Raw genomic sequence first — 23,296 nt, forward strand, 5'->3', positions numbered from 1 at the left:
CGACTTAATATCGATGGGCATTTGCCAACCCTGGAAACAGCAGTGGAAAAACAGCAGATTTTAGTTTTAAACTATAATAAACTACACGACTGCACTGCATTCATGCAGAAACATGAAAATTTGTGCAAATAATAGTGACAAAGGGAAATAATTTCCATCAACAAATTGCAGTTTTGACGGCAAAGTCAACTGCAAAAAATTCTATACGGCGTGGCGACGTAAAAAAAAATACAAAAAAAACACAAAAAACGAGCACGCGCAGGCTAGTCATATCAGCTGCTGCTGCTGGGCTCCACGAAGTGGCACCGCCGACACCGACAGCAACCCAAACCTCTATAAAAGGCTCCTAAAAAAAGAGGAAAGAGGAAAAAAGATTGCTGAAAACCCGAGTACCCGAACCCCAAGTACAAGTCCTTGCAAGCAGCCGGTAGTTCCATACATAGAAATAGTAAAAACTTTCACACATACAACTACTCACCACTACACACACACATATATGCAAGATTCCATTTGTTGTTGTTATTATACTACGCGAATGCACACACACACACACACCCATACTTATACAGCTGCACTTCTTGTTCTGTATGCGATTTGGTGTGTGTGTGTACATACATACAATATCCTGTGCATCCCGTGAAACTTCTTAGTCGCCTTTGTGGGAAAAATCATTTCGGGCAGCATCAAATAGCTCCCCAGATTCGAGCCCCAGCCCTAGACCCAGATGACAGATTTGCCGGAAATAAAAAACGACAACCAAATATGACAAATATTTAACTATACTACCTAACTAATACTGTAACCAGCAACAAATCATACTCCTTCGCATATGTGTGTGTGCTTACACCGGACAACGAAGTCCACTAATAACGATTTTTAACGCGAAAATTTCCTCGATTTCTTTTCCTTTTTCCAATTTAACGGTTAAACAGTTAAATGAAGCTGCAAGCCTATTAATACAAAATAAAACGAAAAGACTGCAGGTAAGTTAATTATATATGATCCTAAAGTCAAATCATAATCCTTCTCTCATTCAACAGCTACAACAAAATTATTTGTTGAAAGAAGAAGACGAAGAAAGAAATAAGAGTGTTCACTCTCTCTCTCCATCTTAATCTCTCTTTCTTATTCTATCTTTGTGTTTATATAGTTTTTTTTTTTTTGACGCCTTTTGGAGTTATCTTTGAAACACACATCACAACAAAGTCATGCCACGGGGTAAACGTCGAGCTCCTGAAATCGGTGACAATATGGACAGTCAATCAAAGAGAGCCCGCACCAGCTACACAAACATACCGACACAACAAGGCAGCAGGTGAGAAGAACCGCCCCCCTTCCTCAAATAAGTCCATAAATATTACAGTAATAGGTTTGCATCTAGAAGTAAATCGAAAGATCACGTACCTCATATACGATTCTGAATCCTTAGTAGAATGTTGACAGCACAAGCATAAGCAAAAATAAGGTAGTCATATATCACGCTTTTATGGGTTCATCTTTATATTTACTTAACTTTGACGCAGGACGTTTCAAATGGAAGTGTAGGCAATTAATTTGAGGACTTGCCATAAACAATTTTCATTAGAAAAACTAATAGCGACTCTAATCTACATCGAATTTCAACTAGAAATGTGAGACATCTTCACTTGAATAAGATCCATGGAGAAATCATATACATAATATACATATATGTAAAACGTAATTATCAACGTTTCGTCTGTAGACAAAGCACACTAAAAAACAAAAATGAGAATCTATTTTATCTTCAATTGAGGAGGATCCAATGTCGTGATTTACGTTTTTCCAGCAAAATTACTCTAGATTTTTCGCTTGATCAATTTCGCCATTTGATAATCCAACAGGTTTTTAAATGATTGTGATTGTGAATAATTGGTTTGTTTTCTGATAACTGCATTTATTGAAAGGATAAGTGTTCCGATAGTTACGATAGTTAATCTTTTTTGGTTTCTTTTTGATGGGGCATATATTGGCAAACAGTTTTTTTTTTTGTTTTTGTTAATTTCGAAAAGATTCTTATAAATAGATAATTGTAATAATCGTATCGTGTGAGATTTCATTTAAAAAAATTGTTTAGGTGCAGCAAATTTTTTTTTTTGATTTTGTTGGATTTACAGTGTGTCTTGTTGTTTTAATAGTAAATTTCTTATTGGCATCTTTTTTCATCAGTTGAACATTAACAATTGGAACCAATATAAAAGAGATCAGCTAACATTTGATCTATATATGATATGACAATAGGATTTTTCTTTCTTTTAGGTTAACCATGATATCTTTATATATATATTATACGTATATATATATATATATATATATATATATATAATTTAATAATTTTTATATATGGTTTTTGCTTTAATTTTTGTTTTTTTTTTTCTTTTAGTTTTTGTTTTTATACATTAACGATATGGAAGACATTTTGCAATTCTCATATATGTATATAGTATATGTATCTTAAGTTGCATTCAATTAATCGCTGGTACACAATATCATCATAATACAATCATACACAATAATTATCTAACTTAGATCGATCCAACATCGGGAAAGAAAAATTAGAGCGCGAGATATATAGAGTGACATTTGTTTGTTTGTTCTTTTGGGGGATATGTAGACAAAGATATGATGAAAATAAGTGGATAAGTTAAAACAAGAGTTAGAGAGAGGTCCTTAGTCCTGTCTCTTTGAATATTATTTGGTTTTCTTTTTGGAAATGTTCTGGTCCTTACTCCATGGAACCATATTGGACCTTCTTGATTTTAAAGTAACTAGAAGGGGGAAAAAGACAAAAAGCATATAGAATTTGTTTAGTATATTAAGAAGGAGAAGAACTTACCGCCAGCCGCCATAACCCGATATGGTCAATAGAACTGCAATGGCCAGGGCTGTGCCCACAGCCAGTGGAGCTGTCTCATCTCGATACGAACCGGTGGCACTGCAATGGAATGATGGTCCCCACTTGCCGCTTTCTTTGAACATGAAGCTTTGCATATGCAAATCTCTTAAATACAGACGAGCTATATGCCCCGATTGATCACCCGAATCTTCTGGAGCATACATAATGACGGTTTTCTCCTTATCGCATACATAGGATTTGCCCACTGGCGTTGGGAAAAACATTGGCTGATGTGAAGTTAGCTTTACATTCAATCCAGGACGATCGGGATGCTCAAAAAGTGAATTAGATGATGAATAGGTCAGCTCAAATAGATTTATATACCAGCCTTCGCCGCCAGAGGACTGTAGGGAGTAAGAAAAACAACGAATTCAAATGTCAAATAGTGACCTTTTCACAAACCAGATAGATAGAATCGAAATTAAGAAGGGGGGAGAATGAAAAAACACAAACCCACGCACCTTTTTGAATGTCATGGATAGACGGAAACCCCTGAAATCCATTGATAATATTTCCATATTTGATTCAACACATTCGCCACTCAATTGTGGACTATCCGGCATATATAAATCGGCTTCAACATCCTCACCCAGCTTATTGCGATATTTAATGCCAATTAAACCGTCAACTTGCATTAAAATGCAGGTTATTCCATTTGTGGCATTAAAACGATAAATCGAAGTGGTCGCATCATGATTCATTGACGAGGCCTAAAAACAAAGAGGAAAGGAAATAAAAACGCCTCTCCTCGTAGTGGACAACAATCTTACCGATGGCCCTTTGGTTGTAAATTTGGTGACCCTTGGCGTTTTCGTTGTAAATGCGCTCAATTGTAAACCCTGAGTTGCTGTTACTGTACGGAAGAAAGGGGGGGGCAAAAGAATTGCACAATTTTTCTTTTTTCAGTCAGTGTGTCACACACAGTGAGTGCCGTATGTCCTCGACAGTATTGATTTTGTATGCGCGTATTCCCCCCTACCCCAAATAAAAAAACACATACAGGCTACTATATACTTACCCATTAGTAAAGACAGAATAACAGCAATAAGCCCACTTACATTGTGGCTAAAAGGATTATTGGGTTTTGAGACAAATGAAGTTTTCTTTCGATTTGCATCAATTCGATTGGACAAATTTAGCATTTTCATATTGACTTTGATTTCTTTTTTTCTTTTCTTTCTTTACTTTACTTTCCTTTCGAATGATATGTTATGTAGCTTCAATTTGCGACGTGTGTTTCGCTTGGGGTCCTGCGCACAACTGTGTCCTGATGGCTGTTGGCTGCTTATACGGCCGTACATTTAGTTCTATGTGCCTAAACGACGAACGTTGTCTTCGTCGTCGTCGACGTCCCCCTCGCCGTCCCTTCCACTTCGTCTTTCTACTCTTGATTCATCCTCTTTACACAGTCCGTTTAAATTCGATTTTTCACTCTCACTTTTGTTATGCGCAATCGCATTTGCATTTAATGATTTTATACACTGAAGGAAGCTTAAAGTATTTTTGTTCTCCCTTTTTGAATTTAATTTTATGCAATTAATTTTGTAAAATTAATCAACTTTTAATTTGCATATAAATTTGTTTTTTGGTTTTTTTAAATCCTTCATAATCTCCTACCTGTTAATTCTCTATGTAAGCTTCTCATCGATCGACACAATTTAATGTTAAAAATCCAAGTATTTTTTTATTTACTATCACCTGTCTTACCCTTGTTCCAAATAACTCTAGCATTTTTAATGCGATTTTTATTAAATTTGATTTAAGACAATTGAATTGTGAAAATTGAATCGTCTTGCCAATTGGTCAATTGAACTGGATTAGCCACCGGACACATTTCTATCATATTCCTAATATACCTATATCTATTTGATTGAAAATTCTGAATTTTTGTTCAAAATTTGTAAAGACCGGCAACTTGTGTTTTAAGTTTCAAAGTAAGCTGGTTTTTGAAATACCTGAATATTTTATTTCGTAGTTTGTAAAACCTTTCCGAACTCTTAGTATTTTACTTCACTAAAACGATTCAAAAAATATCGAGAGTTTTAAAATAAACTGATGTTTATTTAATCGTAAAAACTATTCCGTTTAAAAAAATTGTTTAAATATTACGGCTTACTTGACACATGCAGTGCATGAAAAGATATTAACTGGATAATTTTGAAATATTCATTGGGCGTTTTTCAACAGTCAATAGCTTTCCTACATCTGTATATATAATTATATAGTGTTTGTGTATTTGTTTTGTCATATCTTTTTGGGGTTGGCTGGTGGGAATTATATATATATATATATATACATATATATTATATTCCTCTTAGCTTGCTGCTCTTGGCATTGGCCTCGTCGTCGTCGTCGTCCCCGTGTTCATGTTTACTAGAAGCTATTTTTAGTTGCCCCATAATACACAACAAGAAGAGAATTGAAAATCAAACAAAAACAAAAGCAGCAACAGGCCACAACGATATTCAACAATTCAGCAATTAAACAACAACAAATACAAGCACAAAACGCACACAAATAAGAGAAAGTATAGTCAGAAAACAAATTGTTATTAAATCAAAAATTGTATATCGAATTGAAGCAATTTCTATCAATCAAAAAAAATGGCAGAGTGCGTTGAAATCGATTTAGAAGAAGCACTTTCTGATAAACGAATTTTTTGGCTTCCCCTTTTTATTTTTGCAGACGTCATATCAGAGCAGAAGATGGGTTTAGCCAGAAACGTTGTCTGACATGGTTCCAGGAATATACAACACCCGATGAACCGGAAACATTGGGACCCGATGGCATGGAGAAATTCTGTGAGGATGTTGGCGTCGAGCCCGAAAATATTGTGATGCTGGTTCTCGCTTATAAAATGGGTGCCACCCAAATGGGATTTTTCAGTCAGCGTGAATGGTTAAAGGGACTCACAGAGCTCGAGTGTGACTCGGCAGCGAAAATGGTTGTGAAACTGGACTATCTGCGCAGCATACTCAACGATCCCAACTCATTCAAAAGTATCTACAGATATGCCTACGATTTTGCCAAGGTAAAAGAAGCAGCAGAATCCCTGATGACAGTTTCTTTTCCTTAAACTAATTGCATTTTATTACATTTCTCTTAGGATTCAGATCAACGTAGTATGGACATTATGACGGCCAAGGCCATGCTGCAGTTGCTATTGGGTAAACATTGGCCATTGTATCCACAATTCGCCCAATTCCTAGAGCAATCAAAGTACAAGGTAATTAATAAGGATCAGTGGTGTAATATATTGGAATTCTCTCGCACTATTTGCAATGATTTATCAAATTACGATATCGATGGAGCATGTAAGTAAACCATAGTAATCAAAATGAATTTAGATTAAAAATATTTACCATCCATATAACCATCCTTTGTTATTTTTTTAGGGCCTGTCATGCTGGATGAATTTGTGGAATGGCAGCGCTTGCAGCGAAGCTTGGCCATTGCCAGTTCAAGCTCTAGCTGAGAGTTTCTGCATCGAGTCGCCTATTTCTAGTTCAACATTAAAAAGAGCTCAGCCGGGCTCTAACCATGATTATAATTATTCGATGATCGAGACCCGAAAAACAAACCCGATACCGAGACCAGCGTATCTAAGACACAAACACACACACACGCCACATCCACCCTATAGCCGCCCCACCCTAACCCCTTTCGCCGCCCATCATCAGAACTTTAAAAAAAAAAAAAAAAAAAAATCACATACAGAGAATCATCGCATTTGGAGAGACTGCGTCGTAAACTGGCAAAGCAAAACAAAAACCAACTATATAAAAACAAGAAATAAAAGAAAAAAACAAAATGCTACACTATTGATAATATATATATTTAATGTAATAATTTATATATTAACTAAAACTAAACAAAACAAAACAAAAAAAAAAAAAAAAAAAAAAAAAAAAAGAAACCAACACTACAATTACAAATTTTCTATTTTTAAGGCGATACACAACAAAACCAACAAAAAACGAGGGCAGTAACAATTTTCCGGGGGAAACTGCTGCTGAACGAAAGAGAGAGCGCAATAACAAATGAAAATAAACAACAATTTAAATAAACAAAAACTATTATAGTCAAGCAGCAAATCAATTAATGTTTGCAAATCTCTCATACATCTGAAATATATACATATGTATATAGTAAATATAATCCCCCCCTATACACACATGGATCAGACGTAAAAGTAGTAAAAACAATAACACAAATGAAACCCAAGAACCACAGCATAAACAAACAAAAACATTTGTTGGGGACTATTTAATAAATTTATTAAGTCAAAAGTTATAACTTATCTTTAGTCGGCCTTCTTATGGAAAGAGAATATTAATTTGTTGTTTAAATTAAATTAGAGAACTATGTCATAGGCTGGATCCATTTCAGGAGGAGTTGAGGACTCTTTTTCCTTGCACTTTCCCATAGGTTCAATTTCTTGATTTGTAATAATATGTTGAATAGTTAAAGCAAACAAATTGGGGAAATTCAATCACACATTAAATTTTATTATACAATTTCATTGTCTTTGGAGTCTGAGATTTCAAACACAGAGACCTCGCGAAAGGCAACTGGATGGTGTGAACGTATTTTGGGTGCAGTTTCTCCACAGCCCAAAAACTTGTTTAGGACCTTATCGAATCCGCTAATTAACGATTCAGAGCAACGATTTGACATTACATTCAACACATAATCTCGAATGGCAAGACCCAGTAACTGATGTATGCCTAATGGGTTATTGAAAGTTTTTTTTAAATATCATTCGACATACATACTTGCACATGGGCCTTAGGCACCCAATGGTCGACATGGATATTAACAATATCATGGGCCGTCATGTGAAACGACGCCATATCATCGAGTCCCTTATTAACCGCAAAATGTATTGAACGCATCATGGTCAGGGCGTGTTTATGCAAAGCGCTTAAATTAATTTTTTCATCGAGATCCCCGTTTTTTCGAAATATATCAATTACGTCTTCATGCTGAACCAAATAAGTATAGAATATATCCTTGCCTATCTTACGACGAAATGGCTTAATCGAATCAAATGCTTGCCGCAGGGCCACCTGTTTCAATCAAAATGAAGGTTTAGATCTCTAACCGTGTCAGTGTTCGCTACAAACCTTTTCGGTCAGAGAGAAACCTAACTCATCATATTGGCCACCGGGTATCACAACTGGTAAAACTTTTGGAAATATCGGTGCTGAATATTGGATTTTTTCGCGGGTTTTCGGTTCGGTCTCAATTACAGATCCATTTTGACTCATCTTTGTATTAAAATGTTTGTCTTTTTTTGTGTTTATATATATATTTTTTTTGTTATTGTTTTAGCTCATTTCACACAAATAATGAGACTTACTATTTGAAAGGTATATCAATTCAAATGATTTAACAAAGTTTAAAATCAGAAATCATTCTGTGCGACATTTTTGAGCCCTCAGCTAAACCATACACGATATAGTCATACAGTCTGTCTGCTCGAATACTTATCTTATGTCCCATAATGTTGTTTCACATTTGTTTTTTTGCTTAGTTTATACATAATTTTATTTGCTTTTCGTGAAACATAGAACAGGCATATATTTAAATATAGAAAGAACGATTTATGTATATGTGTGCGGGTGTGAGAGTGTATTTATAAAGGATGTTTTCGGTGGATAAACATTTTTGCAACTTATAAGTCAAAAACATACCAAAAAAAAAAAAAAACGAATTAATGATTCAGAAAATGGTGATACACAAAAGTGGATAATTGGATAATATGATTGATGAGAGGGCCTTATATATTCTTCAGATGAACATCTTTTCCAACATTTTTCTAAGTTTCTCCTGGGCGTAACGCATCTTCTGATATAGATCCTTAGAGACGCCATTCGCTGCAATGGTGGAGAATCGATATGTCCGGAAATTCTTCTCATGATCCATATAAGTGATGGCACTCATGCGTGGACACAAAATGATCTTCATGTGATCGGAGAAATTAAGCTGCAAAAGCAGTGAAGAGTGAGTGTGATGTGGTAAATCGGGTTTAAGCTATGTGCTTGCTTACCTGCACCGATCCATTGGTGAGATGCATGACCACAGCACATGTGGTACGGAACCATGAATGCAAATGCGGCATACGCGAGATTTGATCATTCTCGATATTGACATTATTGGCACCGGCCTTGACCAGATGCTCGGTCATGTAGCGCTTGAAATAGGACATTAACTTCATTTTCTTATCGAGCGACTTGCAATAATCCGTGGTGGTCATATAAGTTTCTTTGCCATCTCTATCAATGAAATGAACATTGATCTCATTCGGCAATAATATGAGCTTGGTGGTGTCATTAAACATAACGCCAATGCCTTCATCACAAAGCTGATAACCAAAACCATATTTGTCGCTATAATCGACCCATTTGGAGATCCAGAAGAGAGGCTGAGCGGCTGGATCGGTGTTCTCATCGCCGAGATTGCCTTGCAAAAGGCGGGGCTAAAAAACCAAAAAAGGAAATATGTCATTACAGAAGGAGAGAAAGCTAACTAACTACTACGTACCTTGTTATTAATCAAAGTGGTTAACTGCTGATGCAAACTCTCAATATCGCTGCGATAATCCTCACTGTGGCGGCACACTTGAGCCGATGCTGTGATCGCGTCATGTAAGTTATTTTTCAAGAATGTCGACTCCAATCGTGTATCATCTCTTTGCCCATTCATTTCGCCCAATGGCTTGCGATGATTGGGATCTTCGATGGTATCGTTAGCGCCCAGACGTGGAGCCATGGTCAAGCAAGAGCTGGGCAAGAATGTAGGCACTGGCGTAGCCTTAAGGAATTCAAAGTTTAACAAATCACCGATTACGGGACGACTCTCAGGATTCGGCTGCAGCATGGCAATAACCATACTAGCTGCTGGTTTCCTTAAATAGTTGGGTACACGATATTCACAATTCTTGATCTTTGAATATGTATCCTTAAGGGTTTTTCGTTTCAAACGGCGGCTGACCCACAAGCAATGTATACATGACACAACCAATTGACCAAATATCCACCTCAAATGAATGCCCCTTCTTGGTCAGAATCTCGGGTGCTATATAATTCGGAGTGCCGCACAATGTTTTCTTTCGTTCGCCCTCATATTCAATGCGTGTAGCTAAGCCAAAGTCGCCAATTTTCACATGCAACATGTCATCCAGAAAGAGATTTCCGAGCTTCAGATCACGATGGATAATGCGATTGTCGTGCAAATACTTGACACCTTGAATAATCTGATATATATAATAACGGCATTCGAATTCCGTAATGCTCTTGCGTCGTTTGTGCAGCTCCATCATAGACTAAATACAAAAATATATAGAGGAAGCCAAAATGTGAGGATCAGCTGGAAGTCGTTGTCAAATGAACACTTACCCGCTTCTTGCATAGCTCCAGCACTATATAAATATTTTGAGGATCCTCAAAGTAGCTATGAAATTTAACAATATTTGGATGATTGAGGCTACGATGAATAGTTATCTCCTGGGCAGTCTTCTCCTTCTGATTGTGCTTGATCATTAGCTTCTTGGATACAATTTTACCGGCGAAAACATCATTGGTCTCGATATCAATGATCTCGTAGCATTTGGCAAAGCCACCCTAAAGGGGGGGATGGAAAATGGACACTCTATATAATAAATAACATTTAAAAGCATCCCGCCAAAAGACCAAAAATGACTGGTGATCGCGTCACTCATACAAACAAACACACATACACACCCATAAGCTTACTCTGCAGGCACGTGCATCTGTGTGAGGATGTGTCTGTTTTTGCTTGTGCGTGTGTGTGTGTGTATGTGCAAGAAAAGAAAACGGAGGAACCTGAACCTGGCTGGCCGGCTGGCTTCGTTTCAGGCTTAGGTCTTTCATTCATTCCGGCAGCATACAAAGGACTCACCTTGCCAAAGAAGCGCATACGACTATAAGTTTTACGTTGAGTGGAATCATATAGACGATCCGGTATATCCGTCGTCCTATCATCAGATTTTGCGGCCATCTTTTTTACTTTTTGCTCGTATTACCCTTTGCGCTTATTTTTCTGTTTCCACCAAATCAAAATTACAAGCACAAAAAATATTTATTTTTCTTTGCTTTCACTCCTCTTTGGCCGTGTCACCACGCGTGCTAATACAAATTATATCAAACTCAAACACAATTTAACAATAACTTAAAGCAATTTATATCAAATTCTTAGATCTACAAAAAAAAGGCTGCAGCGACCAGCAGGAGAAAAAAATTACTACGAAAAATAGGCACAAAGCAGACAACGCGCCGAAACCGTTCGATTTATTTGAAAAAAGGAATACTTTAGCGATGGTAGTGATTTACAGGTAACTGCTATTTGTCACTGCTACTTTTGGCAAGTAACGAGTTTTCTATTCAAATGGCAATACAAAATTTATCTGGACTCACTTATATAAAAGTCTATCCTTGAAATTAAAACAAAAGTGCTAGTAAATTTAAAAAGATATCTGGGATTTGTTATTTTAATTTAAAAGTTGTTAAAAATATCGAAGCCCAGAGTTGTTATATATCAGATGTTATCGATAGTAAAGAAACCTTGTACTAACGGAAATAGTTTTTCAAAGTTGAAACTGGTTTGTCAGAAAAATCGCAGGCAAAGCAGATTTAAAATGAACACTTTGAAGTTTGCACTTCATTGTTGAAATGGAAAGAATTGGGATAGTTGAAAATCGGTAAGATATGAGAAGTCGCTTCTTTATATAAGCTGTTTAGGATATTTAAAACCCACATAAGTTTTACAATTGTTTTCCAACGGTTTTTTTTTTTTAAATTCATTTTCACTGGCAATACGCAACAAAAGTGGTTTTTGGAATCTGGCAACAATACTGGTTTAATGTGGTGTTGACAGAATACAGGTTTATAAATTATCTGTCATCTGGCAACACTAATCTGTGAATATTGATTTTAACTATTTTTCTTGAAAGTCAAGACGAAGGAAAATTAAAAGACATTTAACAAAATAGAAAACCGACTTCCCTGTGCATACACTTAAATGCAAGTTGTGAAGAAGAAGAGATTAATCTAACTTTCAACAATGGGCGACAACGAGCAGAAAGCTCTTCAGCTGATGGCCGAGGCTGAAAAGAAGCTGACACAACAAAAAGGCTTTCTCGGCTCTCTCTTTGGGTTAGTAATAGCCATTTGGCAATTGCAGTATTTGTTTTAGGCATTAATTTTATCTTTTTTTGCAATTTACATATTTCTGGCTTGAATACACACACACACACACTCACTCCTCCATTTATATACGCACATACATATATATAAGTATATAACACTGATACGCACACAAAGCAACGAAATGGTGTATTGGGGTGCGCAGAAGCATTGTTCTTGTTGTTTTGACACACCTCCCTACGCCCCTTTACAGTCTTTTGGGAGCAATCAGTTCCCTGAAGAAATAAATATTGTAGGAGTTGTTGATTTTCAGTTAATTGTAAAAGACAAGCTAAACAAACAAACTGTGTAAATAACCTTTACCCTATGGAACGAAAGGAGAGTCTATAAAAATTATCTCAGCTAAGGTGTTGGGGTTTGTGTGTTCATATACATGCATGTATATATGTACATATATTTGTATTATTTTAATTCAGTGCTTGGCTACGTAATATTAGCTTGATGAATCATTTTCCATAATTTGCATTCTCAAAAACCAAATACGATAAGATCAGGGTACCGTCTTATTGGCATAGTGTTACCCCCCAGCGTTCTTATCAGAACAGCAGTAGTCGTATTTCTAAAGGATTCATATTAATTGTCTTAAATTTTTTTATCTTTTCAGCGGTTCGAATAAGGTCGAGGATGCCATCGAATGTTACCAGCGTGCAGGCAATATGTTTAAAATGTCCAAAAACTGGACAAAGGCTGGCGAATGTTTCTGCGAGGCAGCTACTCTACATGCCCGCGCTGGGAGTCGGCATGATGCCGGCACATGCTATGTAGACGCCTCCAATTGCTACAAGAAGGTGGATGTGGAAAGTGCAGTTACTTGTTTAATGAAGTCCATTGATATATACACCGACATGGGACGCTTTACCATGGCAGCTAAGCATCATCAGAGCATTGCCGAAATGTATGAGGGAGACCCAAATACGCTGGTAATTATATTTAAATTGAAACTTTTTTGTTATATACAAGCAATTATTTTTATCGTATCAGGCCAAATCCATTCAACATTATGAGCAGGCAGCTGATTATTTTAAGGGTGAGGAATCTGTGAGTTCGGCCAACAAATGTATGCTCAAGGTGGCCCAATATGCCGCCCAACTGGAGGACTACGAGAAAGCGATTTCCATATACGAGCAGGTTGCGGCATCATCGCTAGAGAGCTCTCTACTTAAATATAGCGCCAAGGAGTACTTCTTCAGAGCAGCTTTGTGTCATTTGAGTGTTGATTTGCTCAATGCCCAGCATGCCATTGAGAAATACGCCCAACAATATCCAGCATTCCAGGACTCACGGGAGTTCAAGCTCATTAAGGTAAAGATATTAATTCATAATTGACTCCTTATTTTTATTCCATTTGTTTGCATTTTAGGTCTTGTGTGAGCATCTGGAGGAGCAGAATATTGAAGGATTCACAGAGGCAGTTAAGGATTATGATAGCATTTCGCGTTTGGATCAATGGTATACCACAATATTGCTCCGCATCAAGAAGGCCGCCGATGAGGATCCCGATTTGCGATAAACAATTTATAAGTTATGAAATCCAATTCTAAATACACCTTACACAACAACACTAACAAATTATACACATTTATTAAATGCTATTAATTCAGTTCTCGATTATAATCGATATATATGCATATATAAAAAAATATATATGATTAAATTTTATGTGTTGCAAATGCGAAATAATCAGCCGAACACTTTAAAAAAGGAAAAAAAATATATAAGCAACGAAAAATTGTAGGCAACATTTTGTTTTATGTTAACCAGGTTTAGATTTTTGTTACAGTTACAAATCAATTGTTTATGTTTACTACTATATATGAATATATATATTCGATTAATTGGTTTTTTTTTTCTTCCTAATTTTATGTAGAACGTGTGGTATAACTTAGCCAAATTTTAAATTAGCTGCTGTGTTTCGGTTTTGCATTATAAATGTGTAAAAAGAGAAATTATTTAAATGAAAGAAAGATTAAACAAGAACAACATGAATTTCAATCAAATTATATAATTCCATTGATAATGCACATAGATATATATATATATATATATATATATATATATATAAACCAACATCAAGAGTTTAGGCAAACATATGCTATCTATGAATATATATATAACTATTGGAAAAATAAAACAAAACACAATTAAAATGTTCTTAACGAAAACAAAACAAAAAAAAAACTTGAGGGTCACATTATTTGAAAATTCCATCTCGCAAAAAGCAGAAAACGTGAATAAATAAAATATATATATATATATATAAAGAAATCGATACATATATATATATTATATAAATGTTTAGTAGATCAATAAACTTTGGAGCTGCAGAAGCCAAGTAATAAGTAATAACATTCAAATGTCAAGTTCTATATAAATAACCATTTTTCCTACTACATAAAATGAATACACCTAATAAAACAAAAAGGCTCTTAAAATCGCATGCGCTTGAGACAGAAAGATACTACTACGTATTTCAAATTTTAACCGATTTAATAAAGTTAAATGCTTGAATAAATCATCATCTGCGGCGGTGTAAAAGGAGTTCAAATATTCCAACCGATTTGAAAGCCAAAGAGTGTTATTTAGGCAAATAAAATACTACTTATAAAGATATAAATCAAATATTTACTTATCTTATTGTAATCAAAAAAAAAAAAAAAAAAAAAAACAACAATTTTGTTTAATAGCTTAATTACAATGGAAGGAATCTTACAACCACCCCGGCTTACATTCGTTTCATTAAGTTTTACCGGAACTGAACTCTCAGAGCCTTGTTTCCAGATTGTTGATACCGATTAGAATGTTATCATTAATATTTCAACAAATGGAGCACACACCTAAAATGGATTACTGTGGAGAGCCATCCAACTGGTTTTCGGAAATCGTCATCTTAGTCGAAACAAGTGCACCTGGAACTGGCTATAAGAGAGGCACAACTTCAACCTCAACCTTAACCATAGCTTGAATCCGTTTTTATCCACTCTCTTTCAGTTGACACCCTTCCGGTCCGCACCACTACGCTGGGGCATACTCTTAACCGATGACGACTGATATCAGATGTAGAGTGTTGTTGTTTCTGTCGATCGGTCGGTCCCCTATTGGACACACATTGAAGCCAGGCATTTTTTATAAGCTCACGATGCTGAGATGTCTCAGTTGTTCCGGCGTTCTCCGTGTGTTAAGTACGACTTTGGGAGGGGGGTAGTTGATTGAGAATTTATATATGTACATATATATATGTATGTGTATATATAAACGACAAATAAATAAATATCATTAAAAGATTGCCTTAATTATGGAAACAACAATAACAAAACTAATACAAAAGCATCTTTATAATCCGCTCTCATACACTCTGTTGAGTCTCTCTCTTTCTCTCTGTGTGTGTGTATGTGTGAATAAAGCGTCAGTGCATTCCGGTTTTGGAACAACAAAAATGTTCATATTAACATACAGATATACATATGTACATATGTATACGTATACGATCTTGTCTCATTGTATATGTACCAATGTTATATTCATTGCGAACAAGCAGGGCTCTTTAAAAATTCATAATAAACCCTGGAATTCCCCAAAACGAAGAGAAAAACTCCCCTCAATAATTGCTTAAAACTAATAATTTATTGTTTCATTTTGCATAATACACAGAGAGATTACATACATATGTACATATGTACATGCATATGTATACAAAAAACGTTTCTTTGAAGTTGTTCTTTGAATAATAATGTCTTTTAGAAAAGTTCAAAATATTAGTTTGGCATTTATACATACATACATACATAATTATACATACATACATACATAATTATACATACATACATACATACATATGTATGTACATATTGAGTATTTTCAGTATCTATCCTTTTTTATATTCCAAGGCGTTTTTTTTATGTACATATGTACATTTTACATACATATGTACATACATATGTACATATGTATACTAAATAATGTATCAAAAGCAACTGTTATGAGAAAAACATATGTAATGCAAGCATTAAATGGGTAGCAAAATTAGCTGCATGGATAAATTGTTTTTTGCCCATTTCTTTAAAGTGATACATGCATTTACATACATACATACATATGTATATATGCATGTACATTAAGAGTTTCCTGCATTGCCATTGATTATTAATCAGATTCATATATTGGGGATATTCCCCATCGTCAAAACAAATGAGTGGATAATACATTCATACACACAAGTATGTCTGTATGTATGCACATACTAATTTCTTTTTAAAACTGTTTTGTACGTTGTTTGCGTGTGTGTGTATGAACGTTCCTTTTTCAAAACTGACTAGAAAGCACATGAATAAACCTGCAAATATATACGACACACATTTGTATGTATGTATGTATGTGTTGTATACACAAACGTTTTAAGGTCGGCCTTTGACCTTTATTATCGTCGTGTAAATACATACATACATACATACATATGTACATATTCATATGCGTTAAAATCAATTACGAATTCATATCAATAGCTGATTATGAACTTAAAGTCTGAAGATATTTAATTGTAATTTTGTGTTGTCTTTTGCAGACAAAATGCATGGCTCAATTGGCTTAGTTACCGTTTTGGCCTTTTTATCTGGGGGTGTTGTGGCCCAACAACAGCCTTTGTATCCCCCATTATCTCTGGGTGGTCCTTTAGAGGCCTTAACGGCACCCTCCGCCTTTGCGATGCGAACGGCGAGCATCACTTCATTGCGAGCGAATTTCGATGATAATTTATTGCGTAACATATCTCAGGGAGCCCAGCAATTCGCATTGGATCTTCTGCAGCGGATCTCAGAGGGTGTCGAGCGGGATAATGCCGATTTTATGATATCCCCCTTTTCGGTATGGTCCTTGCTCATTCTTCTATACGAGGGAGCCGAAGGGTCAACATATCAGCAATTGCGTCAGGCACTTCGCATCAATGTGAATGATGAGCAATTGCGAGCCGTCTATCAGGTGTGGAGTCAATATTTAAAGTAAGGAATAAGTATAATCCTCATTACTCAATAATGAATATGAAATGTTAATTATTGCAGCGTTAAGACCTCCACGATTGAGGTGGCGTCCCTTCAGGCTGTCTACACAGACAGTCATTCTCCATTGAAGAGCAGCTATCGTGATGTTGTTAAGAATTATAATGTTCAGCCGATCGAAGTAGATTTCTATAGTCGGCAATCGGTGATACAGATCAATGAGGATACAAATCGTTCGACACGCGGCCTAATACCATACACGGTCCTGCCACAGGATGTGCAGGGAGCTAAAATGTTTTTGCTCTCCTCGTTATTCTTTAAGGGACAGTGGAAGGTTTGTTAAGCTACACATCTACATATGTACATACATACATATATTGGTAATTAATTGACTAATTTTACAATTTCCATTTCCAGTTACCGTTCAATGAGTCAGCCACTCGTACAGAACCTTTCTACAATGAGAACGGAGAAGTTGTTACCCAAATACCCATGATGGTGCAGGAGGCCGACTTTGCATATATCACAAAAATCGAAGGCTTGGATGGTTATGTTCTGGAATTGCCATACGGCAAGGAGAATCGGCTCTCCATGATTGTGGTATTGCCGAAACGGGGTTTTAAACTCCATGATATAGCCAATAACCTAAAAAATATGGGTCTATCGCCTATAGTCCAACGCTTGGAGGCCTTTAAACGTTCTGCTTCCGAGGATAATCTTGTCGAGGTGGTAATGCCTAAATTCACTACCACCACAGACTTTAATATGACAAATGTCCTTAATCAGGTTAATATACATATCTATAGTTTTACCATTTATATATAAATATCCTCTTCTAGATGGGCATACGAGACCTGTTCGATGAGGATCGCGCTAATCTCAATCGCATGGCTTCTGGCTTATTTGCCAGAGTTTGTGTCCATTCCACCAAGATTATTGTCGATGAGAAGGGCACTACAGCCGCCGCTGTCACATCGGCATCTCTTGTTAACAAGGCAACGCCACCGAAATTCGTTCTCAATAAACCCTTTCAATATCTAATTGTGGATAAGTCAACAAATCTGCTTCTGTTTGCTGGTCAAGTTCGTAACCCTAAGGAGCTTTAAGCTCCATAGTACTTGAGTAATATTTTTATTTTATTTTTTTTTATGTACGAATAAACAGTTTTTAATCTAAATAGTAAAAAAAAAAAAATAAGAAACTAATCTATTTGATGTTTGCTATAGAAAATAACAGAGCCAACAGGTTTGTGCATTGTCAGACACTAAAGCTGAATCTCTAATCTGAGTCTCGAGAATGATGATTGGATTGAGTCAGTTCAGTTGTTACAGCGATCTCCGTGTGTTAAGTACGACTTCTAAGATACACATGCGATTTAATTATTGCCAGGTAAAAAACAGAAACACATCATAGATACATACAAGTATATATAATGTATACAAATATGGACTTAAAACTGATTTAAAAACTGTCAAAAATCGAGAATCTCTATAAGAAATTTAAGCTTCGAATTCGAAACCATATCCTATAAAGAAATTCCAGTTCATCGGCGGAAAATCTACTCTTACACATATGAATTTCTAAATATAAGTTATTTCCATATACTATATGTATGTATGTACATACATATGTACATGATTGACTCACATCGAACTAAAGACGTCATACAAATAGAAACGAGTATATTGTGCCTACAGCTTATAATAGTTAAGCTAATTCATTGAAAAAGATTGACTTATTGTAATATTATTCCGCAATTAGATATTATTTATGAATTTAGATCAGAATTGAAAACCGGTTTAAGGGAAATTTACGTGCAAGTGATGTACATATGCATATCTAGAATCGTGGCTTATTTTTATATATTTATAGAATATAAGTAGATGGCATAAAAAACTATATGTGCATATTTATTGCTAATATATTCTATTTGTATATATTTAATCTCTCTCAGGCAAAATGGTTGCGTTAGGTGGCATTATTTGCATCTCTCTCCTGGTCGTTATTTCAACGGCCCAACAAAAACAGAATGAAAACCCTCAAGCCAATACGGCGGGTGAACCGTCTGTCCGACCATCAAATTCCATAGGTGCGGAGGACTTTGGTCTGGGTTTCTTACGTCGCATTTCATATCTATCGAAAAAGGATAACTCCAATTTTATAATATCACCCTTATCGATATGGTTGCTGCTTTATCTACTGTATGAGGGTGCTGATGGATCAACATATCAACAAATGCGTCAGGCACTTCGCATCGATGTGGATGATGAGCAGTTACGAGCAGTTAATCGCTTATGGAATTCACATTTGAAGTTAGTCGAAATTGTCTAGAATGTATTTTATATATGTAGATACTATAGAAGTTTAATTATTGCAGCGTCAGTAGCTCCACTATTGAGATTGCCTCTCTATTGGCAGTCTACACAGACAAAGATTTCGAAATCAATAGAAATTATCGTGATGTGGTTAAGGATTATCAGGTGCAGCCAGTGGATTTTTTGAGTTCCGATTCTGTGAAGCGCATCAATGAGGACATTAAAAAGAGTACTCGAGGACTAATCAGAGATGCGGTCCACGAACAGAATATATATGGAGCCAAAATGTTTCTACTCTCTTCACTGTATTTCAAGGGCCTCTGGAAGGTTAGTGATAATGATGGTTTATTTATTTACATATTTCATCAAGATAAACTCACTCAATTGATTTAGTTTCCTTTTGATGAGTCGCTAACACATATGGACTCTTTCTTCAATGAGGATGGTGAAGTTATCAACCAAGTACCCATGATGACTCATACTGCCAATTTTGCCTTTGCCACCAAAATTGAGGGTTTAGAAGGTTATGTTTTGGAATTGCCTTATGGCGAGGAGGATAGCCATTCGATGATTATAATTCTACCCAGACCAGGAATCAAACTGTATAAAATAACTAAGAATCTAAAGACAATTGGTCTCTCACCCATAATGGAAAAATTAAAAAATGCTAATAGTAATATGGCAGAGATTGTAATACCCAAATTTACCACCACTACCAACATCGACTTGAAGACTGTGCTCATGAGTGTGAGTTTTGCAAATGTTTCTTGCTCTGTCTCTTTAACTCTATAAATTTTTGCCTTCTTGCAGATGGGCATTCGAGATCTATTTGATGAGAATCGAGCCAATCTTAGTCGCATTGCCAGGGATCTGTTTGTCAAAACCTGTATCCACTCCACAACAATTATTGTCGATGAGAAGGGCACTGCGGCAGCTGCACTTAGTGCGGCTACACTCACTAATAAGGCGGCACCACCGAAATTTATGATCAACAAGCCTTTCCAATATCTCATTGTGGAAAAGTCAAGTAATCTGTTGCTCTTTGCTGGTCAAGTTCAGAACCCCTTAAAGTCTTAAATTTCTGAGAATTTGAATAATTGAATTGGCTTCGATTTCTGGAAGCTTTTGTGCAGAATTAATAATAAAAATAATAAAAAAAAGTTAAACTCAGTTTTGTTTTCACTTTCTTACACAAGTTTTTTGCCCTACATTTGTCGGACCAATAACAGTCCGAAAGTAGACACCATTTCCAATCATAGAGTATGTACTTGATACTTTTTATACCATTGCAGAGGGTATTATAAAATTGGTCAGATGTTTGTAACGCACAGAAGGAGACGTTTCCGACCCCATAAAGTATATATATTCTTGATCAGTCGATATAGCCATGTCCGTCTGTGCGTATGCGTTTTACTCAGCCAACCTAAGAGCTATCGGGCTCGCAGCGCTACATGAACTGTATGTGTAAGCGTGCGTTGCTTTGCTTAGGGAATGAGGGAAGAAGAAGAACAAATTGTAGTAAAAAGAGTAAAATTGTTTTGTTTGTATGTGATGAATTGAGTTTCAGAAAACAAATTTTGAACATGTAAAATTATTATTGCAAGGACTGCAAGGGTATATAAACTTCGGCATAGCCGATGTTAGCTTCTATGATATTTGATATATCATACAGTATATTCTAGCAAACTATGCAAAAACTACGGCAATGCCGAAGTTGTGCCAAACCTCTTGTTTTAACATTAACTTAATTCAATTCCTTAACTTATTTAAGCTCTGGTTTTATTTCTTAGTGCGACCGGTTGCTTTTTTTCCACCCACAGGCTGTTGCTTATCTTTGCTGGCTTTACTCGATATAAGCGGATGTGTTTCTATAAATAAGAAAGAATAGAGTTTCCTAAGTTCTTTTAAATCAATTAGATTGAAATTTACCATCAGTTGGTGCATCGGGCAGACTGACATCATACAGCTGCATACGCCGACGCTTGGAGGCCATAATTTCATCTTCATAATCTTGAGCATCACTGTTTAGTAGCGCTGCATTTGCTTCAATAGGTTCCTGGGCAGCCCAGCCATCTTCTGGATCCTCTACTTCGGGTGCCATAGGCAAGAATTGTAGGGCATTTTCATCCTCACCTTCTTCATCGGATGAACAGAATGCAGCCACTGGTTCTACTTTCTGTACATCAACCTCAATCTCTTCGTCCTGTTGAGCATCGGCATTCAAGTCGATTGATTTATCCTCGTCAGCTATATCGAATTCCGATTCACGTTCTTCATATTCAACATTTTCGTCGAGCTCTTTGAAGTCGGGTGCAAAAGCTGACCAATTTTCAACCTGATTCTGGGCCCATATCGAAACCAAACCCGAACTAATGCTGGCTATAATTGGCCGAACTGGATGCCACACAACATCCAGCAATAGTTCACCCTTGGTGCCATGTAAAATTTTCACCAGATTGCCGATAGACTTTTCCCATATATACAAAGCATGCTGCCGAGCACTGCCAGCACAAATATATTCACCATCGCCAGAAAAACAACATTTCTTCCAAGTAGTCCTGCAAGAGTTTAAGAATATCTTATTGATTTCTTATTTATTGAGAAACTCAAAATATTTACTTGTTGACTAAGTCCTGAAGTTTTTGTATGGGCTCTGGCTCACCATCCTTGCCTAAAGCAATAATTTCTTTGGAGTCATAGACTCGTATCACACGATCGGAGGTATTAATGAGGAAGGCACTGTAGGTGGATCACAATTAGTAAATATTATACCCTTGTTCTGGTCGGAGTACAAACTTACTCGCCTCGTCGAGCGAATTCTATGCTCTTCACGGCGGTGGCACTAGATGTGCCTACTATGATGCGAAAACTGGCAACCACCTCAAACGTTTCCACATCTAGAACCAATATCTTTCCCTTGGCATTGCCTGTATATATGTGTTTACCCCGGCGATCAAACGAGGCTACAATATTTAAGTCGCCCTAAAAACAACAATCGTACAATTATGAAAGCAGCCCACCATTGTTAATATGTTAGCTACTTACATCAGAATCCAAAGGCAAACAACGATGAGTCCCGCCAATTGCCACCAAAACAGCTGCATATCGCATGGGACACACCAACAGACGATTGTCGTTGCGGGGATCGAATTGTACCTTCAGCACCGGAGAAGGGAATCTATATTTGTGCTCTAATTCACCAGTAAGCACATCCCAAATGCAGACATTGTTATCTGTGGAGGCGGAGAGCAACTGAAATAAATGGAATTGTTTGGTTCATGTCATGGCGTTATTTTGTATGTCATGCGCTTACTTTGTGACCATTTCGTGTCCAACTTAAGCTGCAAACGGGATGTACATGGGCGGATATAATCTTGGCTATGCCGCGAGTTAGAAAATCCCATATTACTATGCGGCCATCATTACAGCCCACCGCCAGCAAAGTTCCATATTTATTAAAGGCGCAGGTAACAGCCAGAGATATGCAGTCCAGAGAGCCATCAAACTCTTCTGGATAGTTTTGACCAAAGGACTCTGTATACGGAATTAAACAAATCAAAATTTAAAGCGGGAACCAAGCGCAATAGGTTATTAATCTTACCAAGCAACTCCAAATTCATTTTGTTGCCTAAATATATAGTTCGTATAACCTTGCCTAAGTAGAGTGGAGTTAATCAGTTCCTACCAGTGGATTTGGTTAAGCCGGTTTTGTTAATATTTAGATTAATTTTCCATAATGCACACCAACATCCATAGTCCGAAAATAAAAAAATGTAGATGGTTATCTACATGTATTATTGTGTGTCAAAAGCATTAATACCCAAGAACCACTCGATATGCGGCAATCGCTCG

At 36.4% G+C, this 23,296-nt stretch overlaps 6 protein-coding genes across 9 annotated transcripts; 3 read left to right on the plus strand and 3 right to left on the minus strand.

The window, feature by feature from the left end:
* Positions 1-18: 18 nt before the first annotated feature.
* On the plus strand, positions 19-7,203 carry SCCRO4 (DCN1-like protein SCCRO4). 4 transcript variants are annotated; one of them, XM_068287240.1, is made up of 6 exons: positions 19-448; positions 933-983; positions 1,041-1,315; positions 5,600-5,945; positions 6,021-6,228; positions 6,310-7,203. In XM_068287240.1, exons 3-6 carry the CDS (start codon positions 1,209-1,211, stop codon positions 6,387-6,389), a joined length of 741 nt encoding a protein of 246 aa, XP_068143341.1. In that variant the 5' UTR covers positions 19-448; positions 933-983; positions 1,041-1,208; the 3' UTR covers positions 6,390-7,203. The 4 variants fall into 4 exon arrangements, with proteins under 4 accessions (XP_068143341.1, XP_068143343.1, XP_068143339.1 ...); XM_068287242.1 differs by having other exon boundaries at positions 1,153-1,315; XM_068287238.1 differs by having other exon boundaries at positions 19-427.
* On the minus strand, positions 2,372-4,435 carry LOC137574810 (lysosome-associated membrane glycoprotein 5). The gene is made up of 5 exons (XM_068287236.1): positions 3,933-4,435; positions 3,685-3,767; positions 3,376-3,624; positions 2,855-3,258; positions 2,372-2,786 (listed from the first exon to the last, which is right to left on the minus strand). Exons 1-5 carry the CDS (start codon positions 4,060-4,062, stop codon positions 2,744-2,746), a joined length of 909 nt encoding a protein of 302 aa, XP_068143337.1. The 5' UTR covers positions 4,063-4,435; the 3' UTR covers positions 2,372-2,743.
* A 1,316-nt stretch (positions 7,204-8,519) lies between the features above and the next one.
* Positions 8,520-11,200, minus strand: polo (Serine/threonine-protein kinase polo). The gene is given in 6 exon segments (XM_068287207.1): positions 8,520-8,902; positions 8,967-9,395; positions 9,461-9,889; positions 9,891-10,241; positions 10,315-10,539; positions 10,838-11,200. Coding segments are annotated over 6 exon segments (1,728 nt in total). The 5' UTR covers positions 10,937-11,200; the 3' UTR covers positions 8,520-8,707.
* Positions 11,201-11,826: 626 nt separating this feature from the next.
* On the plus strand, positions 11,827-14,760 carry alphaSnap (Alpha-soluble NSF attachment protein). Its single transcript, XM_068287237.1, has 4 exons — positions 11,827-12,090; positions 12,746-13,061; positions 13,123-13,443; positions 13,502-14,760. Exons 1-4 carry the CDS (start codon positions 11,999-12,001, stop codon positions 13,649-13,651), a joined length of 879 nt encoding a protein of 292 aa, XP_068143338.1. The 5' UTR covers positions 11,827-11,998; the 3' UTR covers positions 13,652-14,760.
* Positions 14,761-15,322: 562 nt separating this feature from the next.
* LOC137574715 (uncharacterized) lies at positions 15,323-20,614 on the plus strand. Its single transcript, XM_068287119.1, has 9 exons — positions 15,323-15,377; positions 16,700-17,132; positions 17,193-17,463; positions 17,547-17,915; positions 17,969-18,233; positions 19,084-19,441; positions 19,507-19,771; positions 19,838-20,191; positions 20,255-20,614. The coding sequence occupies exons 1-9, from the start codon at positions 15,362-15,364 to the stop codon at positions 20,519-20,521; spliced, it is 2,598 nt and encodes an 865-aa protein (XP_068143220.1). The 5' UTR covers positions 15,323-15,361; the 3' UTR covers positions 20,522-20,614.
* A 343-nt stretch (positions 20,615-20,957) lies between these two features.
* On the minus strand, positions 20,958-23,223 carry Rbbp5 (retinoblastoma binding protein 5). The gene is made up of 7 exons (XM_068287216.1): positions 23,046-23,223; positions 22,758-22,978; positions 22,490-22,696; positions 22,245-22,426; positions 22,064-22,183; positions 21,374-22,002; positions 20,958-21,312 (listed from the first exon to the last, which is right to left on the minus strand). The coding sequence occupies exons 1-7, from the start codon at positions 23,062-23,064 to the stop codon at positions 21,224-21,226; spliced, it is 1,467 nt and encodes a 488-aa protein (XP_068143317.1). The 5' UTR covers positions 23,065-23,223; the 3' UTR covers positions 20,958-21,223.
* Between the last annotated feature and the right edge of the window lie 73 nt (positions 23,224-23,296).

Source organism: Drosophila tropicalis, unplaced genomic scaffold, assembly GCF_018151085.1.
Source record: "Drosophila tropicalis isolate 14030-0801.00 unplaced genomic scaffold, ASM1815108v1 contig_463, whole genome shotgun sequence".
Classification (NCBI taxonomy): Eukaryota; Metazoa; Arthropoda; class Insecta; order Diptera; family Drosophilidae; genus Drosophila; species Drosophila tropicalis.